This window comes from Puma concolor, chromosome E2 (assembly GCF_028749965.1).
Source record: "Puma concolor isolate L17-30 chromosome E2, mPumCon1.1.hap2, whole genome shotgun sequence".
Lineage (NCBI taxonomy): Eukaryota > Metazoa > Chordata > Mammalia > Carnivora > Felidae > Puma > Puma concolor.
Window position 1 is genome coordinate 53,112,748 of NC_141681.1, and position 10,745 is coordinate 53,123,492.

At 58.2% G+C, this 10,745-nt stretch overlaps 1 protein-coding gene and 1 long non-coding RNA gene across 6 annotated transcripts; one reads left to right on the plus strand and one right to left on the minus strand.

The window, feature by feature from the left end:
* Nucleotides 1-626: 626 nt before the first annotated feature.
* KPTN (kaptin, actin binding protein) lies at nt 627-7,853 on the minus strand. 2 transcript variants are annotated; one of them, XM_086690230.1, is made up of 13 exons: nt 7,576-7,853; nt 7,163-7,245; nt 6,956-7,040; nt 6,808-6,862; nt 5,455-5,530; nt 5,252-5,325; nt 4,835-4,944; nt 4,679-4,756; nt 3,971-4,046; nt 3,149-3,284; nt 2,876-3,058; nt 1,497-1,542; nt 627-1,063 (listed from the first exon to the last, which is right to left on the minus strand). In XM_086690230.1, exons 1-13 carry the CDS (start codon nt 7,796-7,798, stop codon nt 948-950), a joined length of 1,341 nt encoding a protein of 446 aa, XP_086546356.1. In that variant the 5' UTR covers nt 7,799-7,853; the 3' UTR covers nt 627-947. The 2 variants fall into 2 exon arrangements, with proteins under 2 accessions (XP_086546356.1, XP_086546357.1); XM_086690231.1 differs by lacking the exon at nt 1,497-1,542 and having other exon boundaries at nt 7,576-7,850.
* Nucleotides 7,854-8,035: 182 nt separating this feature from the next.
* Nucleotides 8,036-10,640, plus strand: LOC147573698 (uncharacterized). Of its 4 annotated transcripts, XR_015244978.1 has the most exons (5): nt 8,053-8,502; nt 8,833-8,949; nt 9,052-9,246; nt 9,989-10,106; nt 10,539-10,640. It is a non-coding gene; the product is annotated as an uncharacterized LOC147573698 (long non-coding RNA). The 4 variants fall into 4 exon arrangements; XR_015244979.1 differs by lacking the exons at nt 9,989-10,106; nt 10,539-10,640 and having other exon boundaries at nt 8,036-8,119; nt 8,411-8,502; nt 9,052-9,451; XR_015244980.1 differs by lacking the exon at nt 9,989-10,106.
* Nucleotides 10,641-10,745: the final 105 nt, after the last annotated feature.

Genomic DNA, 10,745 nt, shown 5'->3' on the forward strand with positions numbered 1-10,745 from the left:
TCTCCGGGGCTTTTCAATCGTGTCTAACCTTTGTCCTTTCCAACATGGCAAGCCCCAGGTCTTTGCCTCCTGGGTCTCATCTCAGGGGATCTAAACTCACTTGCGTTCTGCTGGGGAGGTCTAACCACAGTCATTTGTGAGGGTCCAACCTCAGCATTTTTCATCCGGGGGCGGGGGGCGTCTAGCCTCAAACCCTCTGCTGCAATGTGACCATAGCTTCCCCACAATAGTCCTTCCCCCCATATCCTTTTCTCTGAGGCTTAAGCTCTGTATTTTCCCACCAGGGTCTAACCTGACCCAGAGCTCTCCACTTGGGTCTAACCTCAGACCCGGGGCTCTCCCCTGGGGTCCAACCTCAGTCCTTTCTGTTGGATTCTACAGTCTTTTCCACGTTGGTTTCACTCCAGCCTTTATGACAGGGCCTCGTTTCTAACCTCCTACTCCGTTCTCTGAGGTCTACAGCGTGATCTCCCTTCGGGCCCACTTCTAGGTCTAACCTTGGCCTTTTCTCTCCCCATATTCCCCTCCCTCCATTCCTCCAGCACCCAGCGCGGAGCCTGGCACACAGCAGGCACTCACCAACCACTTCCCGGAACAAAAGAAAGAGAATGAAGGCAACTCAAAAGTCTGGTCCTTCCTGACATATAAATAATCATTGGCTCACCAACTCTCATTAGGGGCGGAAGAGGGGCAGGAGTTGGGGGGGGAATCATCCCGTTTCCAAATGGGGACACTGAGGCACAGAGGAGGAGTGTGTCAGCCGGGCTCACAGGGCACAACGGGGCACAGCCAGAGCAGGAACCCACAGCTCTACCACTGGAGGGTGTGGGGAGACCATCCTCTCCTTCAGGATGCTTCCCCACCACGAATGGCTGGAGGTGACGGCCCCAGTGAACCACACCAGCGTCTGGGGCGGGCAGTGGGTAGGAGCTCAGGAGCCTGGGGTCTCAGCAGGCTCTGGACCCACCCCGTCCCCAGGCCTCTGTGACTGACGTCGTCTCCTCTGCTGCACTTGATGCCGAAGCCGGGTCAGGACCAGCTCCGAGGCCTGGACCAGGCTGTGCTGTGGGGGACAAGAGGAGGGCAGGGCTGAGACCGGGCAGCCAGGGTGCAGGTTAGATCACTCGGGATGGTGTGGAGGAGACAATCCCACAGGCCCGGAGCTCGGCTGCGGCGGGAGGCCGGAGCGCAGACCAGCCGGTGGGGTGGGGGGACAGGTCCCTGTGAAGGGGTGAAGGTCAGACCCAGGGGGACGGCCTTCAGTGAATTCCCAGTGGGAAGAACAAAGACGGCACCCAATCGTACGGGTCTGAGGTTAGGACTCGGAAAGGACAGGGGAGGACCAAAACATGGGAGACAGACCGCCCTGCATGGGAGGTGAGGCCGAGGTTAGACCACAGTGGGGGAGACTGAGGCGAGACCTTGCCAACAAAGAGTAGGCCAACGGGACAGAGAAAGAACCAACCAAAGTGAAAAAGGCAGCAATGTGGCATCACCTGAGGGACAGAGTGCGACCCTGGCTGGAGCGTCTGAGGCTAGACCCTGGCAGAAAGGGCAGAAGAGATTACAGTGAGACGGCCTGAATGAGGGATGAGGCCTTGGTGAAGGGATGGTCAGACCACAGGGAAGGAAGTCCTTTCTCCCACAGTCGGACCACAGCCTCTTCCACTGGGATCAAACCTACGCCCTTTCCATTAGGGTCTAACCTGTGACCTCTCCGCCGGGGTCCAACGGTTCCCCTTTCTTCCGAGGTCAAACCTAGACCATTCCATTGAGGCACAGATGGTAGAAAAAGACCCAAGCAAAGAGCAGAGGCGGTATGGTCAGCTTCCAGGAGAAAGAACCCAGGCTAGACCATACAGAGACGTCTTGGAGGCAGACCGGAGATACGGCCAAGGCAAACACCACACTGGGAGCCGAAGGCGGACCGCAGCCTGAGAGGTGGGGGGGTGGGGGGGAGCCACAGGGAAAAGGATGGAGGGGAGACTGCATTAGTTGGAGGTGAAACGGAATGGGGGGGTTCTGGGTTGGACCTCGGACCACTGAACGGTTGGCGACTAGACCCCGACAGGGGTTACAGCAGTTAGGCCGCCATGGCGGGGGTCAAAGTACAGCCCAAGGCCGGACAACAGACCAAAGCTCAAGGGCCTGACCACAACAGAAAAGTTCCGAGGTTAGGCCAAAGTGGAAAGGTCCAAGGTTAGACGTTGGTGGAAAGCCGGAGGCTGGCTGCGGGAGGCCCGGAGGGGAGGCTACGGGACGAGGGTAGGAAAACCATTGTTCGGGAGTCAGAACGCGACAGCAAGGGGGAGGTCAGACCACAGCCGGAGCGCAGCCGGCTGCACACAGAGGAGAGGGCGAGGCAGTGAGGAGAGCGGGCCCTGCGGGAGGGCAGAGGTTAGATCACTGGGCAGGGGTGGGGGCAGATCTGGGTGAGGCCACAGCCAAGGGACAGAGTCAGACAAAGCACGAGGAACCGAGGGCTGAAGTCAGGAGGCTGAGGGTGGGCTGGGGCTGACAGATGCCATGTCGGAACCCCCTTTGCCATGATGGTGCCCCCCCCCCCCCCCAACCAGCGGCCTCTGCTCCTGGGACTGTCCTTGGCCAGCGAGAACCTCCTCCCAGAAACAGGTCACTCCCTCCTCCAAGAGGGGGCCTGCAGCCAACGATCCCTTTGTGTGAACGATGGGCTCAGGCTGCAGGGCTCCCGTGGGGTCGGGCCTTTGAGGCCACCTCCTCGCGTGGCTACTCCCCGTGGCCTCTGATGTGTTTCCTGCGGGAGCGCGCCCTCGAGAAGGCGGCTGAGCAAACACCCCCACCCCAGGCGCCGCTGCAAGGGGCCCCCCCCCCCCCCCGACCTGAGGAGCCCAGCTACCTGCAGGATGTGCACGCCCTTCAGGGAGACCACGGCGAGCTCCCGCAGCCCGTCCCCGGTCAGGTCCACGTGTGCCAGCGCCAGCAGTGGGCTGGAGAAGTCTCTCTGCCACAGCAAGCAGAATCCCCGCTCGGCCTCGGGGAGCCCGGACTCCGGGCCGAAGTACTTGTAACAGAGGAGCTCCTGTGCAGGGGGGCGAGGGGTTAGGACCGCGCGGGGACGCGGGGCGGCGGGAGGGGGCCGGGGGTGGCAGCCCCACCCCTCCTGTCCCACCTGTCCGTAGGTGGCCACCAGGACTTCGGGCCGCCCGTCCAGATCTACATCGGTGACCAGGCCACAGAGGACACTGTCAAACTGGTCACTGCCGGGCAGGAGAAGCTGGTCCTCAAGGCCCCGGCTCAGCAGGTCCCTGAGGGTCACGGAGGCGGTGGGGGGGACCGCGGTCGCACCACGCGCCCGCCGCCCTTGGCCCACGCCGCTCCCCTGCTCAGGTCTGGACACACCGCTCCTCCTCGGCACCCTCGTCTCCGACCCGGACGTCTTCACGTCCGTCAGACTGCTCACGCAGACTGTCAACCGATATGGACTCCCATCTCTGTCCCCTGGAGGCGGGGCCATCTCCCTCCCGAACGGAAACCCACTTTATTCCTTCTGGTGACACCCTGGCCTCCCGTCCGGACACCCACATCGCGTCCCTGGAGCCTGGGAGCTGGGTTCCAGCTCGGACATCAGGTGAGCCACCGCTGGCTAGCACTGCGTCGGCGGCTCAAAATCCGCCATAGCGGGAGTAAGTTACACCCCAGAAGCTGGCAAACGCTACAAGTCAGGGCTTCCTCACCCAACGAGCCCGCGGTTAAACGTTTGCCAACACGCTCGTCCAGGGGGAGCAGACATCTGTGTTCCCGTCCCAAGGCTTCGATGGATCCGCTACGAGTTCTAGACCCAAACACTCGCACTCCCCCTCCCTGGGGCACGATCACCTTTACCTGCCCAGCCCTGGACAACCTCACCCGAGGGGGCTTCCTCCTGAGAACAACCGGGTGCGGGAGCAGGAGGTCAGGCCGCCCCTGTGAGTCCGCCGTGCGGGCCGCTCACCGATATACCACGGCTGGTTCCAACATGCTGGCCACGAGCACGCTGTACTCTTCCTGCTGTGGCCGGTCCTGGGTCTCTGGAGACGGGACACGCGTGGGGCGGGGCCTGAGGGGACAGGCTCCAGGCTCCTCCTCGCCATCCCTCCTCCCCTGCCCCACCGCTCTAAAAGAGGAGGGAGACCCCACCTTCGCCGTGCTATGAAGGGAAGCTTTGCGGTTAGACAAGATGATGGGAGGAACAGGTGTGAGACCAGAGAGGGAGGGAGACAAGTAAGGAACGACCCGAGGGGCGGAAGGCAGCCCGCAGGGGTCAGGCGAACGGAGCCGTCAGAGAAGGGCAGGCCACAGCAAGAGGAACAGAGCAACAGGCAGGAGCGGGGAGCCTGGGTTGGGGGGGCAGCGCTGAGTCCCCAGGAAAAGCTTGGGGGCAGACAGCAGCAAGAGACAGGGTGAGGAGGCCAGAGAGGGGGATCAGAGGAAGTCACAATGTGAGGGCTGACGGTTAGACGAAGGAAAAGCAGAAGGTCAACTCCAGGGTAAAGGACGCAGATTAGAATCCAGGGGCAAGTGGCTGAAATGAATGTGAGGGCACAGAGGGGAGGGAGGGAGCATGGGAGGGATGGGCAGGAGCTGGACGCTCCGGGAGAGGGGTGTGAATCTGGGAGTGGGGAGCTGAGTCTGCAGGGTCACCCCCCACCCCAGAGCTCACCCTCGGGGGCTGAGAGGCTGAACACGATCACTCGGGAGATGGGGCCGTCCTGCAGGATGGTCCATGTCTGCAGAACCTCTGTGTGGGGGGTGAGGAGTCAGGGCCCCGCCCGCCCACCCACCCCGCCCCCTGCCCGGCCCCCATCCCGCCCATCACCTTGACTTCGCTGGTCCACGTGGGCAACTCGGACATAACCGCTCTGACAACCCAGAGCGGAGAGTCGCCGGGATGTGCCGGGGAGATTGTGGACATCAAGCCAGAGGACGCTGGTGGGCGGGCAGGTGGACGGAGGGGTCGGAGGGCATCATCAGATACTGTCCCCACATTCTGACTCCCCAGGAGCCTCCGCCCCCTTCCTGTCGTCCTGGGGCCCCGCTGGGCCTGATTTCTCTCTGGGATCACCACTTGCCATCGACTTCGTGTATATGGCCGGAGTTTTCTGAACTCACCTCCCCTGCCCAGTTTCTCTGAGGTCATCTCTGTCTCTACCGTCCCTGAGGGCTTTGCCACCACTTGATTTCTCGGAGGCCGCCTCCCTGGGGCCCCGCTGGCCTCTTTCGGGGGCTCTCTTACCTACTGGTCAGATTCGTGAGCTCCGGGAAGAGGTTTTCCACGGGATGTTCTTCAAACTGATGCAGCCCCTCGTTCTGGGGGAACGAAGACCGACCCCCCTGACTTGAAACGTGTCGGTGGCCAGTCTCACGCGCAGACCCCGCACCAGCCCATGGCAGCCCGAGAGAGCAGGGCTCTGCCCGCCACACCCCACTCTGCCTCACCTCCTTGTAGAGATGAATGGCCGGGTCATTCCCACTCAGGAGAAACACTGTGTCCAGCTGGTTCCCAACCTGGACCCTGAAAGCAAAGAAGTCTAGAACGCCTGTGAGGTAGAGTCCACGTATAGAATTTTCCAACCTTAGAATCATAGAAACGTTCTGTTTCTAGAGCCCTTCCTTGCCTGCTGGAGTCCTCATTCTGGACGTGGGTTCAGGAATGGAACGTGGAGAACTCTAGAAAGGGTCGCAGAAACCCAGAACGCTAGAAACTCTTTAATCTAGAACTCCACTGTTCCCCAAGTTCTGTTTCCTGTCTCCTTTGAAATACCAGAACTTTTAGAAATTGCCACGGTGGATGTTCCGACTCGTAAAATGGCGCAACATCCAAATCCTAGAATCCAGAACATCAGTGTCTAGAATTCTCACCTGTTAAGACCAGAAGTTGGCAAACTATGACCTTCTGACCAAATCCAACTTACCGATTTTTGTCAATAAAGTTGTACTAGAGCATAGCCACACCGTTCATTGACATAGTGTCGATGGCTGCCTTCTTCCTACAATGGCGGACTTGAGTTGTTATGATAAAGACCGGCCCTTAGCAGAAAAACTTTGCCAAGGGCTGTGCTAGACCACCGATGTCCTAGAATGGAATCTGGAGCTCTAGACTGGAATTCTCATATTTTGGGGTTCTAGAACCTCATATCCCAGATGGTCTGTATTCCACCTCCTTGAAATACGAGACTATGAAACAGAAGAACGACTTTATCATCACGAAATCTCTGAATTACCAAACAGCAGAGCTTTCAGATCTTGGAATCTCAGAGCTTACGACTCCAGAAAACTTCGCCCCTCTGGGTCCTTGAGAGTCCAAGTCGAGAACTCCTGAACCTGAGCGTTCTAGATGTCTAGGACACAGGTGCTCAGTTAGCGCTCAGAGGATCTAAATAGCGACCTTAAAAGCACCGTGCTCTAAAGAACAAAACAAGAGGGGCGCCTGGGTGGCTCAGTCAGTTGAGCGTCCGACTTTGGCTCAGGTCAGGATCTCACAGTTTGTGAACTCGAGCCCCGTGTCGGGCTCTGTGCTGACAGCTCAGAGCCTGGAGCCTGTTTCAGATTCTGCGTCTCTCTCTCCGCCCCTTCCCCGCTCATGCTGTGTCTCTCAAAAATGAATAAACATTAAAAAAATTGTAAAAAAAAAAACAAAAAAAAAACAAAAAAAACCGAGAGTCTGACACTCTTCTGGTAGGTTTGCTGCCTCGTTTGCTGCAGCCTCCCCCCCTACACACACACACACACACACACACACACACACACACACACACACACACTATTGTAATACACCTGTGGCTTACATACTCTGCATGGCACAGCTGGAAAGGAGTGAACTGGAGTTCCAGGTTCAGGCAGCTCTCTGTAAGGGGAGCACACGCAAATAGACACCGGGGACCTGACAGGTCCCCCCTCCCATCTTCCCCATCCCTCCTTCCCCGGAGCCCACACTTACGGGCAATGGAGTCAAGATTGTACTCAGAGCCAGGCTCATAGTCGCAGTAAATGTTAAGGAACGGGCTGCCCTTGTCCCCTGAATCCTGGGATGGGAAACTGGCCTCAGGAAAGAGGAGCGGCACCAAGGGGCATCTGGGTGAGACTCAGGGGGATGCGCCGTGCGTGTGAGGAGAAGGGAATGGGTAGGTGGAGGGAGGCTGGATACCTTGATGAACGTGATCCCCACAACCAGGCCCCTCTTTGGGGGCGACTTGTTGAAGGTGTCGATGGAGACGATCTCCGCGTCCACTGGGAGGGGACAGTTCAAAGTTCGCGTTTCAGGCAGACTTCTGACCCCTCTATCCCCCATCATGGCGACCCCTGACCTCTAGTAATCGCTAATCTCCGACCATCTCTGCAATTATCATTACTTCTGGCTCCATGTGAGTCCTGATCATCATAACCACGGTACGAGGAATCCTAAACCCTAACCACTGACACCAATGCCTCCTGATCATCAGCCTTCACCCCTTTCAATCACCCGGATCCCATTCTCCCATCATGGGGACCCAGCTCAGGGCCTCAGAAGCCTTCTCAACACCACGTTCCAGGCCCCCCCGGCCCCCTGGCGCCACGCACCGGGAATATAGTTGAACTGCAGCTCCTTGGCCACGGGCCGGATTTTCTGTCGGAGGTCCTGGTAGCGGAAGCCCAGCACCTTGCCTTTAAGGGTGGCGGCCAGCAGCTCCCCGCGCCCGCCCGCGCCGCCCGCCAGCCCGTACACGTTGCTCTGCGACGAGAAGCGCGTGAAGCTATCCTCGCGCAGCGGGCAAGGCCCTGCGGCCACGGCCGCCTCCCCCATCACGCCCCTCCCCCACTCGCCCCGGCAGCGCCTGCCGCCGCCCGCCCTACCCCACCCCACCCACCACTCCCGAAACGACCCGGACGGCCGGGTGCTCGCCCGTCGCGCAGACTGATGACGTAGAGCAGCTGGCGTCGTTGCCCTTTACCAAGATGGCCACCCGTCGGGCTGCCAGGGCTTCCCTGAAGACCCCCCCCCACCCCCCCCCATCGCGCCTGCGCGCTCCTCCCCGCTCCTTTTCGGAGTCCCGGAGAGGGGCCTGCTGGCTGATTGTGGCCTGAAGCTGGGAGGTGGTGGCCCTCGCTGTGGGTTGTGTGGCAGGTAGAACAATAAGAATCATACAACTCAATATAGTCCGTACGTGCCAGGAACTGTTCTAAGCGCTTTGGCTCTGTCGATTGATTTAAAACCCACGAACAGGCTGGAATCCAGACGCAGGAGGTCATTTTGTCTAAGATCACACAGCTTCGCTAAGAAGTAGAGTCCAAACAAGACTGTCCCAGAGTTCTTTTAATCACGTTACCTTTAAAATGGTGAAATGCATGCTTAGCCAAGGAAAAAGGATCTGGCCTTTTGTCCTGGCACCTCCTTTATTGAATACCTTTCTGCTAGTCATGCTGGCCCAGATGATCTCTGAATGCTGACAACCACCCCGCTATGGTTAACCCGCGTTCATCCACTCAGCGTTTATGTGCTGGGACACAGTAAGTGCGCGATAACGCTTAAGTGAGCATAGTTAAGTGCTCATTTATCTCAATGAATCCTTGCAACCCCGCCAAGAAGTTGCTTCTCCCAGTGTGTAGAGGATGAAATCGTGGCCCTGAGATGCTAGAAAATGGTGGAGACTGGACCTTAACCAGGTGTTTCTGACTGGGGTCTTCAAGGGGTTCCTATGTGGGGTTTTTTTGGTCCCTAGAAGGGCATCAGGGGTTTGGGCACTCTGTATACACCTGAAAATCACTTCCAGTAGACATGAGTTGTCCAACTGTTGTGGCCACATTGAGTAAACTTGTCACCACCACCCCACCCTGCAGAAACGTGCCTGCGTGTGCGCGGATGCACGCGGGCTGCAAGATCCGTGAAGGCGGTGACTGGATCTCCCTTGGTCACAGTTAGATCCCCAGCACCTGGACCACAAGTCCGGACATAAAGTAAGCATTCAGTAAATATGTGTTAAAAATCCATAAACTCTGTGCCAGGCCCTTTGCCAAGCACAGAGGACAACTTTTTTTTGTTTTGGTTTTTTTTGAGAGAGGAAGAGCAGGAGTAGGAGAGGGGCAGAGAGAGAGGGAGAGAGGGAGAATCCCAAGCAGGCTCCACACTCAGCGAGGAGCCCGATGCAGAGCTTGATCCCACGACCCTGAGATCATGACCTGAGCCAAAATCAAGAGTTGGATGCTCAACCGAGCCACCCAGGCGCCCCAACGAGGACTTGTTACAAAGGAAATGTAAGAGGAAAGTGCTCAAAGGCACATAGGATCTGGAGGGTGGCGAAGAGGGGCTTCATGTCAGCTCCAGACTTTGGGATGTGGGGAGTTGGGGAGTAAAACCTCCAGGAGGGCAGGGTCTGGATATGTGGCTAATGCTGTATTCCCAGGGTTTAGACCAGGCATGGCATACGGTAGGTGCTTAGTAAATACTTGCTGAGTAGAATGTGGGGTCTAATTCTGCTTCTGAACAATGTTTTCTTCAGGCCTCTGTCTCCCGTGGTAACCTCTAAACTACATTCACTTAATATCTGTTGAGTGAATAATGGAAGCTATAGGTTTGAAAGAATTGTCCTGTTTAATGGTTTCCGCCTCTAGCGGTGAATTTGAATCAGCTGTGGAATTTTCAGGAAAAAACAAAAACCCCCAGAAGAGTGGAGAACTTCAACCAAATCCCAGTCTATTGTGCTGTGCCCCAAGCCTGTGTACTTTTAATGATTTTAAGCACAGCCAGGGTTGAGACTCTCTGTTTAGGTCGCTGACGGCAGAAACAGATTCAGGCACCACTTACCTTCAGCCTGTGCCCACAGCAGACATCAGCAATCGATCTCAGCTCTCAGGAATCTTAGAACTGAGTTCTAGGCAGCCATCATCAGTCCCCTGGAGCTGTGGGAGGAGCTGAAGGGGACAGGAGCAGGGCAGGGTGTCATGGTCCACACTCTCTTGACACCATGAACCTGAACCTCTCTTGAACTTCTTCCAGGCCGTCGTCTGGAGCACCTCTTTGAGGGTGGGTCTCCACCTGGGTCTCCCGGGCAGGCCCGCCTCTGCATCCTGTCCCCTGACCCCCCCCCCCCCAACTCACTTCCTGACATCCCATGGTATGGTGACTCTGTGTGTCGTGAGCCTCCTCCAGCTTTGTGTTCCCCTCCCCACTCCCCTCCGCCCCTCCCCCCCCCCCCCCCCCCCCCCCCAGCCAGGAGGGCCCAGCCCCGTGCCTGGGGCAGTGCAAGCACATCAGACTGCTCACCAACACACATGCCTACATCGTGGGGTGTGGACGAGGCAGGTGGTCCTGACCAAGCTTTCCGAGGCCACTCCTGTGGTTCCTTCCGATACCCACTTGGTCGTCCTCATGCCCTGCCTACCTAAGTCATCTCCTCCCTTTTCTTGTGAGCTCAGCGGGCCCCAACAGATGCCACCGGGGCTTTCAACCCTCCTTTCAGGGCAACATGGGCACGAGGGGAGGCCGAGAGGTTCGGTGGGCCTCTCCCACCCTTACTGCTGAGTAAGGGTGCCTTCCATCCCTCCAGCCGGCTGAGGCTGACGCGGCCCCCCACTGTCCCAGGGGAGGAAACCGAGGCCCACAGAACCCGGAGAACGTGGATTCGAGGCAGGTGCGCCCAGAATGCCAAGCCCGCGGCTCCTCCCTGAGCCCAGGATCCCGGTCACACTCACCATCTTCTTCCCCACAGAGTGTGCCCAGAGCCCAGGGTGGGGACCAGGCGGGAAGGGAGACA